Source organism: Stomoxys calcitrans, chromosome 1 (assembly GCF_963082655.1).
Source record: "Stomoxys calcitrans chromosome 1, idStoCalc2.1, whole genome shotgun sequence".
NCBI lineage: Eukaryota > Metazoa > Arthropoda > Insecta > Diptera > Muscidae > Stomoxys > Stomoxys calcitrans.
In genome coordinates, this window is record NC_081552.1 from 258,256,896 (window position 1) to 258,272,660 (window position 15,765).

General features: G+C 38.9%; 2 protein-coding genes across 3 annotated transcripts; one reads left to right on the plus strand and one right to left on the minus strand.

The window, feature by feature from the left end:
* Positions 1-7,544: 7,544 nt before the first annotated feature.
* LOC106084462 (uncharacterized) lies at positions 7,545-12,241 on the minus strand. 2 transcript variants are annotated; one of them, XM_013248162.2, is made up of 4 exons: positions 12,109-12,241; positions 10,545-11,969; positions 9,154-9,264; positions 7,545-9,081 (listed from the first exon to the last, which is right to left on the minus strand). In XM_013248162.2, exons 1-4 carry the CDS (start codon positions 12,111-12,113, stop codon positions 8,958-8,960), a joined length of 1,665 nt encoding a protein of 554 aa, XP_013103616.2. In that variant the 5' UTR covers positions 12,114-12,241; the 3' UTR covers positions 7,545-8,957. The 2 variants fall into 2 exon arrangements, with proteins under 2 accessions (XP_013103616.2, XP_013103617.2); XM_013248163.2 differs by having other exon boundaries at positions 10,545-12,048.
* Positions 12,242-13,103: 862 nt separating this feature from the next.
* On the plus strand, positions 13,104-15,163 carry LOC106084440 (microspherule protein 1). Its single transcript, XM_013248122.2, has 4 exons — positions 13,104-13,302; positions 13,363-14,086; positions 14,159-14,788; positions 14,989-15,163. Exons 1-4 carry the CDS (start codon positions 13,205-13,207, stop codon positions 15,079-15,081), a joined length of 1,545 nt encoding a protein of 514 aa, XP_013103576.1. The 5' UTR covers positions 13,104-13,204; the 3' UTR covers positions 15,082-15,163.
* The last annotated feature ends 602 nt before the right edge of the window (positions 15,164-15,765 follow it).

Sequence of the window (15,765 nt, forward strand, 5' to 3'; positions counted from 1 at the left end):
TTGCTTTGGCACGTATGAAGGAGGGTGAGAGTGCTCGCGATCATATGAACGAATTCTTCGACGCAGTGACCAAACTCAAAGAAATCAATGTAACCATCGGAGATGATTTACTGGCCATTTTGCTTCTGTACAGCTTGCCAGACTCGTTCGAGACATTTCGATGTGCATTGGAGACAAGGGATGCACTGCCAACGCCCGATGTGTTGAGAGTGAAAATACTCGAAGAGGACCAATCACGTAAAGCAAAAACAGAACGAGATGAGCAAAATGCAATGTATGTAAGGCCAAAGAAAAACAACGTCAACGGAAAATTTGAAAGAGTAGCGAGAGAGGATAAAGTCGAAAATGCAAAGGCACAAAAGCAAAGGCAAAAACAGGGTTGTTTCAAATGTGGAAGATTTGGGCATTATGCCAGAAACTGCAGATCAAACGCAAACCATGCTGAGGAGAGCGAGGGCAGAAAAGAGAAGTCGCTGTTTAATTGTGTTGATGTGACATTAAATTGTTTTGACATCTCTAGCGAATGGTGTTTGGATAGCGGCTGCACCTCTCATATGAGCGCATACAAAGAAGGGTTTGTTAAAATGAAAAGCATAAGGAAAAGCTTATGTTTGGCAAACGGTGAGATGAGCGAAATATCTGGTATTGGTGACGTCAAAATAAAAGTTGCTAACAAAGGGCAAATGCAACCTTTTATAATAAGAGACGTAATGTATGTTAAAGATTTACGCACCAATTTGCTGTCCATCTCAAAACTGACGAATAAGGGATACCAGGTGCACTTCCATAGGGATGAAGCCTTTATAATGGACGGTAAAAATGAAGTTTGCAGAGCAACTCGTAAAGGTAATCTTTACTTTATAAACTCGATTGACTCTGTTAATTCAGCTGAAGAGAAAATAGGTGAGATCGACCTGTGGCACCAGAAATTAGGCCATCTTAATGAACATGATTTGAAATTGCTTGCCGATACTAAGGGCGCACATGGGATTGAAATCAAGAAAGGCCAACGATTGTCAACATGTGCGGTGTGCTTGAGTGAGAAACAGACACGAAATAGTTTCAGCAGTCGAGGTGATAATCGTACCAGTGAATTATTGGAAGTGGTTCATAGTGATGTCTGTGGCCCCATGAGAGTTAATTCACATTCGAACGCAAGGTACTTTGTCACTTTCATCGACGACTATTCTCGATACTGTGAAGTCCATTTCTTGAAGCAGAAATCTGACGTGCTGGGTGCTTTTAAGAAATTTAAGAGTTCATCGGAACTATTAACTGGCAAAAAGATTAAATTTCTCCAATCGGATAACGGCACCGAATATCTAAATAAAGAATTCAATGATTACCTGGAAAAGGCCGGCATTAGACGAAGGTTGACGGCACCTCATACGCCGCAACAAAATGGCGTGTCGGAGAGGAAAAACCGGACGTTGCTAGAGATGGCTAGGTGCATGATGAAACAGGCAGGAGTACCTCCGGTATTTTGGGCGGAGGCCGTAAACACCGCTAATTATTTAAGAAATCGATGTCCCACTAGATCATTGAATGGAAAATTACCAATAAAAATTTGGACAGGCACCCGGGCATACGTTTTGATCAAGGATAAGACGAATGGGAAATTGGATTCGCGTTCTGATGAATGTATTTTGGTGGGTTACTCTGAAGAGGCGAAAGCATATCGTTTGTGGTCGCCAAAGAAACGTCATGTAATTATTAGCCGTGACGTCAAGTTTACAGAAGACTTTTATGGAGAAGCGTTTGAGCCAATAATCAGAGAAGACTTGGAGCCACAATACGAGTATGAAATGCCAATAGGAGAACAGGAGTACCCGGAACAGCGAGAACGACAGTCCCAGACATCATCTCAAAACGCGAATGATACATTTCAGACCCAGAACACAAATGCTGACGCCATAGAGGATAGTGAAGAGGACATGGATGATTTCGAGGGGTTTGAAGATTGCGAATTCATTAATGCCGTTTTTAACGACGAACCTACTACCTGTGGCGAGGCGATGAATTCCCCAGATGGTCTCAAATGGCGACTGGCAATTGAAGACGAATTTTTAGCACAGATATTAAATGGTACTTGGGAAATTACCGAACAACCAGATGACAAGAAGGTGATTGCCAATAGATTCGTTTTTCGCACTAAAATGGACGATAAGAAGAAAGCTCGTCTAGTCGCAAAAGGGTGCTCCCAACGGCCAGGGGAGGATTTTTCGGACACCTACTCACCCGTCGTTCGATCGTCGACCATTCGACTAATGTCTGCTGTAGCTGTCGAAAATGACCTGGAAATCCATCAGATGGATTTTGTGACAGCATACCTGAATGGAGATCTTAAGGAAAGAGTCTTCATGCATGTACCTGATTATTTGGAGGAAGTCTTGCACAAATTGTCACGAGGAGAAACGGTTGGAACAAGCAAGGAGAAGAATCAGAAAGCCGTTGAAATTGCGGAAGCGTGGCTCAGGAATTTGAAGAAATATAAAAATCCAGTATGCAGACTCGTCAAGGCAATATATGGTCTACGACAATCAGGCCTACTGTGGTACCAGAAACTGAGTCACAGATTACAACAACTTGGATTAATACCATCGAAACAGGACCCTTGCTTATTCATAAACAGGAAAGGTGAGAAGATCACGCTAGTCACTGTTTACGTTGATGATTTATTAATAGCCACGGACGATAAGGAACAGCTATGCCACATAAAGAAGTCTTTGGCAGAATCCTTTGAGATGAAGGACCTTGGGAGGGTCAGCAGATGTTTGGGCATAGAATTTGACCAGGATTTGGAGAATGGTCAAATGTCATTAAAGCAGAAGGAATATACCGAATCCGTTCTTGCACGTTTCAACATGCAAAATTGCAAACCGGTTGTGACACCTTTAGAACAACAATGTAAATTGGATAAGCCTTTAGAACCTGATGCGACAATAATGCGAAAACATCCCTACCAAAGCTTGATCGGTGCCCTTATGTATTTAGCAGTCAGCACTCGGCCTGATATAGCGTACGCCGTAAATTTCTTAAGCCAGTTTAATTCGAATTACAATACTGAACATTGGAAGGCCGCCAAGAGGGTATTACGCTATCTTAAAGGGACGATCGATCATGGACTAAAGTATACCAAAGGCAACATTCAATTGTATGCGGTTGTGGACGCTGATTGGGGTTCCAATCTCTCCGATAGACGCTCCTACTCAGGATTTGCCTTCATAATGTCTTCCGGAGCAATCAGTTGGGAAGCTCGAAAACAGAGGACCGTGGCTTTATCGAGCACAGAAGCAGAGCTCCTTGCTATTACAGAGGCTTCAAAGGAGGCCTTGTATCTTCGACGAATCTTTGAGGAAATCAGACTGCCGAAAAACTGCATTACGATCTTCAACGACAGTCAGAGTGCCCAGAAATTGATACAAAGCGTCGGATACCACTCTCGTACCAAGCATATCGACGTCCGACATCAGTTTTTGCAACAGTACCGAAATTCTGGTTATATTAAATTGGAGTACAAGAGGACCGAAGATATGACAGCTGACGTACTCACGAAGGGCCTTGGTTCCAGTAAGCATCAACAACATATTCGAGAACTGGGCGTGGCCGAGATTCTATAGAGGACGTCCTACTTCGAGGGGGGGTGTTGGAAAGTACGAAGTAGTCACAACCATTATTTGTATTGCAACACTGTGTTCTCTATTCCCTTTTGTGTATATTAGTTTTTACTATTCCTTTTTGATATTTCATTCTTTATTGTATTCGCTATTACATTGTACTCATATTCAAATTTACCAGTCAGTCTGGAATAAACTACAAATGAATTAACAACAGATATATCTAAATCTGAACCGATTTTTTTGAAATTTGGAAAACATATGAGGACGTTAAATAAAAACCCTTTGCCAAATTTTGTAAAGATCGGACCAAAATTGTGGCTTCTACAGCCTTAAAAGGCCAAATCGGATGAAAGATATATATGGGAGCTATATCTAAATCTGAACCGATTTTTGCACACATATGAAGACGTCAAATGAAGCACCTCGTGCGAAATTGATTGTAAAGATCGGACCAAAATTGTGGCTTCTACAGCCTTAAAAGGACAAATCGGATGAAAGCTATATATATGGGAGCTATATTTCAATCTGAACCGATTTTAATAAAATTTTGTACACATATGTAGACGTCAAATAGAGCACCTAATGCCAAATTTTGTAAAAATGGGATGGAAATTGTAGCTTCTACAGCCTTTAAAGGCAAAAGTCATCAAATATGTCCGTTTTGTGGAGGCATTAGGACGTATTTAAGCAAATACCTCCTAATTGGGGGTTGTTATGGGGGTGGGACGTCTCCTAACTTTCTAGGTCTCGAATGTTGATATCAATACCTTTCATTTGCGCCGCATATTTGCATAGTTGGCAAACATGTCCGGTTTGGGGGGTGTTTTGGGGGATGGGGAGACCATTCAGACCAGGTGGTCCGCCCACCTTCACCATCTGTGAAAATTTCAAGAAAATCGGTTCAGTAGTTTTTAAGTCTATACGGAACAGACAAACAAACACAAATTAATTTTTATATATAAGATTATCCGTCGTTCAGCAGATTGAATAGTTAGTCGTGTGGACGCGACTCGTCCGCATCTTAACGCTGACTTGTTCGCATACTAACGTGACTCGTCTGCCTCCTAACCCTTTCTTTTTTGCAACCTCTGATTCGTTCGCCTACTAACGCGACTCGTCCGGATGCTAACGCTGACTTGTTCCCATCGCAACGCTGACATGTTCCTATCCTAACACGACTCGTTCGCATCCTAGCGCTGATTCGTTCGCATCCTAATGCGACTCATCCGTATTCGCATCCTAACGTAACACGTCGCATTTACACAACATTACACACCCCTCTCCCTTAACCCTGCTCTTATCTTTCCAGACCCCAGCCAAAGCAGCGGTGAGACCAAAGGTGCACGCATAAACCAAATCCCCTGAAAAAGGCAACTGCCAGGAGACGACCGAATACAAAACAATCCGAATACTCGCCGAATTCGTAAACCCCCGAAAACTTACAATCCCAACCCGTCCAAAGAAATATCCTGAATCTACCCAACAGAGTGGCTCAATTCCCTAGAGCAGGTACCTACCGGCTAAAAGCGCCTCACACCAACCAACACCCGGCACCGAAGACCATAGAAAACCATCTTGAATTACAATTACTGAAATATATTAACCATAAAACCTGGGGCCGAATTACTTCATACGTGAACGAGTAAAATCGTTCGAAATCTCTCTATTGTGAATAAGTATCTCTTTATTGGAGGGGAATTTTTGAATTTAAGAACCCGAATGGGTAAATCTAGCATTATTTCTAAAAAATTGGAGATGAAAAATTATATACAAGTAGTATAACACCCATTAAACAAACTGCAAATTTTGTCCATGAACAGGGGCAAACTTCTCACACCCATTTAACACTTTAGCCCGGCACGGAATAGCTGTTTGCACCACACAAGCTGGAACTTTAAGGTCCGATCTGTGCGGTGTTTTTTGCTGTCACGAGAAGCTTAGCTGCGAGCTACCGGGCGCGTTCACAGGTTGCAAATAGTGGAATGCTCCATACGGAGTAACTGCAACAGCAGTCGCGGACAATCAGCTGTATCGAGCGGAGAGTCTCAGTGAGAGGTCGGGTGGCACCGGATCTTGCATAAATACTGAGTGCCTATGATGCTCGATATGACAAGGCGAGTTATTGGCGCCTTTAAATAACCAATGGCTACTCTGTTCCCTCGGTGATCGGTTCTTTGGACCGGAACGAGCTTGCTCACCTACAGGAGCTGGACGAGGTTTGCCACCTTCACATGAAAAGGTGGTTACAACAACAATAACTTTGCAAATGCAAATTTTGCCCATAAACATTCCAGTAAGGAACAGGGGCAAATTTCTCACATAAGAGTGCAGTCCGATTCAGGTTTAAGCTCAATGATAAGGGGCCTCCTTTTTATAGCCGAGTCCGACACCTCTTTGGAGAGAGGTTTTACATGGCATAGTACCTCACAAATGTTGCCAGCATTTGGGGGGGGGAACCACCGCTGAAAATTATTTCTGATGATCTCGCCAGGATTCGAACCCAGGCGTTCAGCGTCATAGGCGGACATGCTAACCTCTGCGCTACGTTGGGCTCCACAACAACAACTAAATGAAAAATTATTCGATACGAAAACGCACTCGATCACGTATGCGATAATTCGGCCCCTGTATTGCGTACCCTGAAAGGGATTAATAAGTGTGTTATTAGGGTTGCCCAAAAAGTAATTGCGGATTTTTCATATAGACGGCGTTGACAAATTTTTCAACGGCTTGTGACTCTGTAATTGCATTCTGTCTTCTGTCAGTTATCAGCTGTTATTTTTAGCTTGCTTTAGAAAAAAAGTGAAAAAAGTATATTTGATTAAAGTTCATTCTAAATTTTATTAAAAATGCATTTACTTTCTTTTAAAAAATCCGCAATTCCTTTTTGGGCAACCCAATATTTACCACACCACTTGGTAGAGAAGTTTTACACGGCAGGATACCTCAAAAATGTAGCCAACATTAGTAAAGGGATAACCACCGCTGAAATTTTTTGTTGACTCCGGGATTTGAGCCAAGGCATTCGGCGTCATCGGCGGCCATGCTTTCTAACTAAATTTCCCATGAACTTCCATAATGAGTGCAGTCCGATTAATGTTTAAGCTTAACGATAGGGGGCCTCATTTTTATGCCGAGACCGAACGTCGTGCCGCATAGCGACACCACCTGGCATAGCCAGCATTTGTAAGGGGATAACCACCACTGAAAAATTTTCCGATGTTCAAGCCGGCATTTGAACCTAAGCGTTCGGCGTCATACCGGACATGCTAATCTCTGCACCACGGTGGCCTCCGATATAATTAGATCAGACCATATCAATTTTTTTTTACTCGGGAGAAACGTTTTTTTAATAAGGACTATTCAGAACCCAATTGAACCAAAGAGGTAAATGCAAAGAAAAAAAAATACCAGATAGATACAGAACTCTTACTAACGTTCCAGGGTGTAATCCCCCAAATAAACTGTTCCCTGCATTTGACTTCTTAGCACCATAGAAACTTCAATTGTCATCCAAATGTGCTGAAATATTGTATTCCGATTTGGCTGAAATTCGTGAGTGAAGTACTCTTGAACTTTCTAATACTCACACCAGTATACTTGGTTGTTGTTGTTGTAGCAGTGAGTTATACACTGAGGCGGCAACCCTTGCCGATGAAGAAGTCCATCGAGTCAATCCGGTACGTACAACCGGCTGCCATGGGATTGGATACTTGGTGATATGTATCCAAGCTTCGGCCTCGCCGACCTAGTTTCTTTTTTTGTTTGAAACAATTGGATATTGACTTCGTTCTTATTTTTTGTAGAACCTGGCAAGCCTATATAGATTTGTTCACGAAATGTTCCGCAACCGACAGGTGGGCCTTTTTACAAAATTACGACTGTAGGCTATATAAAGAATGAATCGTTTTGAACAAGCAAGGGTTACCATTGTCGAATTTTCATCTACACATTGTTTAATCAAAAAACTGATTTTTTTTACAATATTGTTTAGGAATATGGTATGGTAGCGTTGGGAATATGTAATTGGTTTAGCGTTGACTTAAAAGTGTATATGTATGTATATTTGTATGTAATGAGCGTGTATATTTGTAATGTAATGATTATAATAACAACAATAATGTAAAGGTGGGTGGAGACGGTGATAATATCAATTCCTCTACTAATATTTTCATTATATAAACATAAGTATATGATGAATACCAGAGGAATATTAATGGTCTTCGGCACTGCATTCCAAATGCAATTTTATAATAAAGTATAGTTTATGAAAATTTTGTTCAAATAAATAAAATAAATAAAAATGTGAATGAAAATGCGTACGGGCCAGTCAATGGTCATTAACTCAAGAATGTGCTTAGAAAGAAAGGCAATACAATTTTTCTTAAAGAAATATACTTAAGACAAGTTGAGATAACATAGAATTAGAAAAAATATATATATTGAAATGCTAAATTTTATTGTAAGTTTTAATTTAGACAGGCAAGTACATGAACATTGTACTTGAAAGAGCATGAAACTCACAGCAAATCTATTTACAAAATTAACATCTTAGATATTTTGTTGAGCTCATGGTCAACAATAATCTAAATACTTCTATGAAACTTGAATCAAAGTAATAGACTTCATTGGATAAAGCTGGATAATATTGCAATCCCAAAAAAAAAAAAATTGGAAATTAACCCAAACGCAGACTTCTGTATAATTAAATAAAGCAAGTACTTCTCTCTGTCAGAGGTTTAGAATATCTAACAGTTTGTTTACTTTTGATCCAAGAGAAGATTTTATCGCAAAGTTTCGAAATAAAATGTACTTCAAACAAAAACTGACAAGCCAACAAGAAAAATGGAACCAAGAATTTTGTTCATCTAAAGATTGAAAATTTGTTCTAGAGTATCAACTAATAAATGTTTGCCACTGTATGACTGCTCATGCAGACATCCGAATGTAATGCGGCTTGTTCGTCAACATATCTTAAGCATAGTAAAAGGGGATCTATTTTTTGTAGGTTTCAATGGTTTTTGTGGTAATACAATATTTAATAGAGATCAACTTTTTCACAAACATACAAATAATCAGTATGTTGTTGTTTTTTTTTTAGAGAGCAAGGGCATAAAACTTTGTAGAGTCAAAGATAAATCTTAAATTATGAATTATATCACATCAAAGAAAATAAGTATTTAAAAAATATATAGGAAAGGAGGCATATAACTTTTCTGAGTATTCTTCTAACGCGTACTTGTATGTTGTACAGGAGTGTATGTGTCTGTGTGTGTGTGTGTGTGTAAATCATTACCTAATATTGTTTTTTTCTTGTATCTTGATAATATTAGCTATTCAATGCTTTTTAGAATCGTATTGCTTAACTTTTTCTGGTATGGCGGCTTTTTCCAATGCTGTAACATAAAGCGATAATTCATCCAGTGACTTCACATACACTAATTTACGCCAAAATTTGGTGCTGAAAAAGATATAACAATACTCAGTTTATCTACGGTATTTGGTTTTGTTTTCCTTAGTTAGCTTAATTTACCTTACAAATGGCCGTGTCATCCATATAATAGATTTTATCCAGAAAGTTGGATGTACAAGATACATATTTTTTAAACTTTTTCTTAAACGTCGGTCCAAGAGTTGGTAGCACCTAACAAAACGGAATAGGTTAGCAAATCTTTGTACATATATATGCATATATAATAAAAAATTAATAATTCTTCAGTTATATGAATTTGAAGCTAAACAACTACTGGCGGTTGATATCGCCCCCAATTTAGTCTAGGTTGACAGATAGCAAAATTCCAAATTTTGCCCATGAACATTCCACCAAGGAACAGGGGCATACTTCTCACATATCAATGAGTGCAGTCCGATTCAAATTTAAGCTTAATGATAAATCGAGTTTGAATGGTGTGCCGCAGTGCAACACCTCTTTGGAGAGAAGTTTTACATGGCCTCACAAATGTGGCCAGCATTAGGAGGGGAAAACCACCGCTGAAAAATTTTTTTCTGATGATCTCGCCAGGATTCGAATCCAGACGCTCAGCGTCATGATAACCTCTGCGCCTCCGTTGGCTTGACAGATAGCAACTCGTAGAATAAAATCCAAGGCAAGCCATGCATCTTTGTTGGAATTGAATTGCAATGGTCTCCGAGGCAAGATCGTCGATATAGGGGGCTTTATGAATCTGAAGCACACAATGGTCGCAGCGATCTAAAAAGCATATCTGACCTGAACACCTGCAACTTGCATAGTTGCCACGATTACAGTGTGCTACGTAAAGATCGCATACGGAATAGAGGCAAGAGACTGGCCTTCTTGCAATATAGACCCTTTTTGCCTATGTTTGCCGCTAGTGACCCCTTCATGGAATGTATGGAGTAACAATCAGGTTCGACACTGCCGAGATGGAGCTATATAATGTGTATACACCTCAGGTTAGAAGTTGTCACCAAGATTATAGGCCCAAGCATTGGTAGGCCAGGAATCGGTGCCCGGCACGGGATAGCTATGAGCATTACACAAGCTGGAATATATTCAAGGTCATATAAATAAGTTCAATTATCAAAAAAATACTTATTGTTGACGATTTTTTTAACAATCAATGTCTGAAAACTTGCAAAATGCCTGGGTCAAAATCCTAGGCTTTGCAAAACTTCTATACAAAGAAGCTTTGATAAGCGTCACCTAATCGGCTAGAAAAACCAGCTTATTTAAATCGGACAGCACTGTTCCTTAATGGAATGTTCGTTGGCAATTTTGCAAGAACTTATTTCGATTCAGTGCCTTCGTACAAATACATAACTTCTCTTGATAGTCTACAAACTTCTCTTGATATTGGCCAATGGCTATAGGTAGGAACTTTTGAAACAAAAACAATTGCAAATAGCACAATTAAAAGATAGAAAAATTTCATCTCCACTTACTTTTTTAGCCACGGGAAAGATGGCATATTGCGACGACTTGAACCACCGTGCAAATAAATCAATACATAATCGTCGGTTACCAATTGTTCCAATGTTTTAACCACATATAGGAATAGATTGTCCATGACATAACTATAGTCGGTACGCGAGCGATCCGGCAAATGGCAAGCACAAAAAATTACGATAGCATTGTGACCGCCGGCTTTAAGATAACCACCATGAGATAGAACACGCTTGTATGGTTCTATGACACGCATATCAATATCACGCGTTCGGCCGTCTGGTAAAGTGATCTTTTGCCAATTTCGAGAATCACGTCTCTCCTCAGCTGCAGAGTATTGGGGCAACTGATTAATAGATAAATCACCTATGTCTCTGTTTAATGGCGTTGGTGTCAATATGCCACCATGACTGCGCAGATCATCATCGTCATCGGGTAACAATTCTGGTCCCTCACAATCATCATCATCGTCATCATCATCCAAACCATCGATGATGGAACTTGAGGGGCTAAGCGAAGCTAAGTTATGATGTTCCTCGTCGCCATCAAAGCTATGATTAGAAATTGAATCCAGCGATGAAATATCCTCGGCTTTTCGAGCGTTCTTCAAATGTTTATTTTGTGCACCTGCTACATTTGCAACTACCAGACTGTTACACTCCAATTGGCCATTTTTCGGCATTAACGCTACAGTTTGATTATTTGCATCAACAGTAGCCTGGTATTGTGATATATTAACCTCAGATCCACTGCTAAGCAAATCAGGACTACTTGTCCTAAAAGCGGCAATCTTCAAGTCATTAGGTTTTAAGGTTTGCCCAATACAACCTTTAATTTTTTCAGGCCTATTATTTTCTTTAGTCAATGTGTCATAGTTGACGTTTTTTGTATGCAATGCACTGACTTGATTTTCATCTAAAGGATTCAACTCCTGAGGTATACGTATATGTTCTTGACTTGGGACAACATCCGGATAATTTTTCTTGCTTTCGGAATTTTTTTCATTTGCCAGCCGGACTTCATGATCATTGTAATCTGTCTCTGAACCAGTCGGGGAAAGCATTAACGGATGATTATCGGCTAAAGTCCTTGCTGCTACGTTACGCCTTTGTGGTACTGATGATGTGTCCATCATATTGCCTAGAGTCAATTTTTCCATAGGTCTGGAAATGCGATTATCTAATGATGATGTCTTATTAAATTCTTCGTTGTCATTGGTGTAATTTTCAAGGGAGTTTCCTGTTGCATCCCTTAAGTGTGTATGATTACTATACTCGGAGTTTTTTATAAATGGTACACGCTCTTTGTCTAGCCTTATAATAACCGTATTTTCGTTCAACGAATTAGCTCCCGAGTCCAATGTAGTCTCGGAGGGAATATCCATCTTACCATTTAAATGAGGATTGTCGAACTGGAAAAGACGACTTGGCCAAAAAACAAACAACAATAACAGTTCAGTCAGCTTATTTCAGGATTTGTCATCATTAACGTTTTCGTTTGTTTCTTACAATGCATTATAATGAATTTTTTCAGTACAGAACAATAAACGATTGAAAGATATACCTCATAATGTTTTAAACAGCCCACTAATACTTCCTAGTTTCGTTTTTCGTTGTTCTTGTTTATTAAATCTAATTATTAAAACATTTTCCTTAATTTATTATTTTAATAATTTCTTGCAATTTAACGCAACCAAATGCTGAATGCCAAATCAGAGGACGAAGCCGAGGCTTTTCGTCCTCGGCGGCGTCTTGATCAAATTATTGTTCGGCGGCTGTATATATTAGCTTTTTGGTGATTTATCGTTCAATTTTGTTGGGCACAAAATATGCAAAGACGATACATGTAAGAAAATGTCGAAGCGCAGTCTGTACCTCTGTACCGCAATTCTATAACTTATAAGGGACATCGTTTAGTTAAATATGTCGACAAAAGAAGCGTTTGCACTAACAATTATGTTATTCTCCTATTCCTCGTTAACAGAAATCGTAATATATTTTTTCACTCTGGCAACTCTACCAAAAAAAAAAAAAAAAAGCAAGAAACACAAAGAGTAATCGACAGAAATAATAAATAAATCCTCTCATAGCGTGAAATTTTTCTTTTATTATTATTATTATTTATTAATTATTTAGGGGAAGTATTATCATAACGAACTTATTCTTATAAAACTTTTGCGGACGTTTTTTTCTTATTAAGAAACCAACGCTACCACGCGTAATTGATTGTATACACACATATCTGAAATGTTTTAAGAAAAAAGCAGAGAATAACATTCTAAACCCATGGTAAATATTTATCTATATTATTTCGTTAAAGTAAACACCAAATATTTGTCCTCGTTTAGTTAACGAATTTTTATTCGTTAGCGAAAACAGCTGATTATAACCATGTCGATTATCCTTAAACTGAGTACCAAATTCGTTAACTTTCGTGTTATCGCTTTTTAAATAAACGATTTTCCTAAAAACACTACTGATGTGTATTGCACTAAAATAATTCTTGTTGGACACTAAGCATTACCTTCTATTCATCTGCCTTCCCCTATAGATGCTCAAAAGTAATCGATAATCATAAGCTTGTGCATTCGGAAAGGAAGACTGAAACAAAAAAAATATTTTGTTAATACAGTAGGCCAGGAATTTTGAAAACAAAACAAATGGCATCAACAACAACAAATGACAATCCTAGCGAGTCGTCTGCCACCACCCCAATACAAAATCTGCCAATTGAGCTACAAAACGAGAAAAGACGAAGGTAAATTGTCCGTATCAACAATGTTCAGCTATTAATGTAATTCCCTTGTACATTGCTTAGCTCGTCGCGTTCCATTAAACGTAAACGATTCGACGACGAAATTGTCGAATATAGCATTGGTTTGCAATCACGAGGCGAACAATCGCGTAGCACAAGGCCAAGGACCACTTCACAAACCTATGTACAGCCAGTGCCACCGACACCTCCATTACCAATATTACAACCAACAACAGTTGCATCACCAGCAGTAACCAACCCCACTCCATCTTCTACAAACACTTTGGATAAAACGACAACCACTTCTGTTGCTACAATTCTACCATCGTCAACTTCTTTGCCGGGAGTCAGTGCTACAAGTGTTAGTGCTCCATCAACCTCTCATAATTTATCGAACGTGGAAAGCAAACAGTCAAGTGGCTCCATGGCTACTGAAAGGCGTCGACCTGCAAAATCGCAGCAAAAGAAAACTAGAAAATCTGCACGTCCTCCCACACAAATTACTACCAAAGATTTGGGACGTTGGAAACCAATAGACGATCTCTCTTTAATTACTGGGATACTGCAGACTAACGACTTACGTATGGTGCACAGAGGCACTAAATTTTCATGTAAATTTACATTGTCCGAATTACAAGCCAGATGGTTTTCACTGCTTTATGAGCCAGCACTTTCTAGAATAGCTGTGGCTGCCATGCGTAATTTGCATCCTGAATTGGTAGAGTCGGTACAACGAAAAGCCCTATTTAGTGTTGCTGAAGAGGAACTACTAAGCACAATTAAATCGGTATGAGAATCATTGTGGAAAAGTATTAATAATGTTTTTTATTACAATAATTGAAATTGTATTGCATTTCAGAGCGATAATCCCAAGCTAGAACAGTTTCAAGAGCTTTTGGATAAAAATGCCTCAGTTTTTTATAGTGCTCGCACACCAAAATCTTTACAAAATCATTGGCAAATGATGAAGCAATATCAGCTTCTTTCCGATCAGGTAGTGAATATTAGTGATCAACCCTTAAGTTTCTCAGATGCTGAAGATTTGATTTTGGACGCTGAACTTAATGAACAAAGAGATGAGTCATTGGAAATCGAGCTGGCATTGGCCGACAGACAAAACAAACGTGAAATACGTTTACTGGAAAATGAACTTAGCAGATGGAATGTCTTGGTTGACTCAATGACAGGTGTAGGCATAGCTCCAGAATTTGACGGTCAAACGTTGGCCGTTTTAAGAGGTCGTTTAGTTCGTTACCTTATGCGTTCAAAGGAGATCTCATTTGGACGCGATGCTAAGGACTGCATAGTGGATGTGGATTTATCTTTGGAAGGTCCCGCTACAAAAATTTCGCGTAAACAGGGAACAATAAAGCTGCGCAGTAACGGTGATTTTTTTATTGCTAATGAAGGCAAACGACCCATTTTCATAGACGGTGTACCATTGATAACGGGCAACAAAACTCGTTTGGCAAACAATTGCGTTGTAGAGGTAAGATAATAACCCTTATATAAATTGTTGAACGCGAAAATCAACTCGCCGTTCAGACTCGGCACAAAAAAGAAAGCCCCATATCATTTTGCTGAAACTTGAGTAGGACTGCATTCATTGATATTGGAGAAGTATCGCCTGTCCATTAATGTAAACTCTATAAGAAGTCTTAATAAATATTATGTTGTTTTTCTTTTCAGATGTCGGGCTTGAGATTTGTTTTCCTGGTCAACTATGAACTTATCAATGCTATACGCCATGAAAGTGCAAAGACAACTTCACCATTAAATTAAGATGTTTTATAAAGGACTCCTTATGTTTGGTATCATATAAATAAACATGGCGGAAGAATAGATTGCCTTTTACTTACCTAAACTTTTTTCAATTTTTAATTGCAAACCTTAAATGACATTAAATTTTTTGTCTTGAAATAGGATTCTCTTATAAAACTAGCTGACCCAGATCCGCTTCGCATCGCCTTCTTTCACTCTCTAGTAACGTTTGTTTGAGTTCTACTCTACTCTCTGCATTTTTAATAAAACTTAGAAAGAATTTTAATCAAATATACTTTTTTACACTTTTTTTCTAAAGTAACAGCTGATAACTGACAGAAGAAAGAATGCAATTACAGAGTCACAAGCTGTGAAAAAATTTGTCAACGCCGACTATATGAAAAATCCGCAATTATTTTTTGTAGTAAAAGCATAGACAAAAGAAATATATTGACCAAGACAAACTTCTTTGGTTGCGTTCAGAACAATGTCAATTTTAAAATGACATCTTAATGACGAGATAGCAGATTGCACCATATGATTTGTGATTGTAGTACAAATGAGACCACCTTAAATTGTTTCGCCACGTGTATGGACCAAGCCATATTTATTTAAATTAATTTAACCAAGGTACAATTAAGAGGTAGAGTCATTAGCACAACAAAAAAAAATTTACCCCCAACGAAATTACCTTGAGTAGCAAAT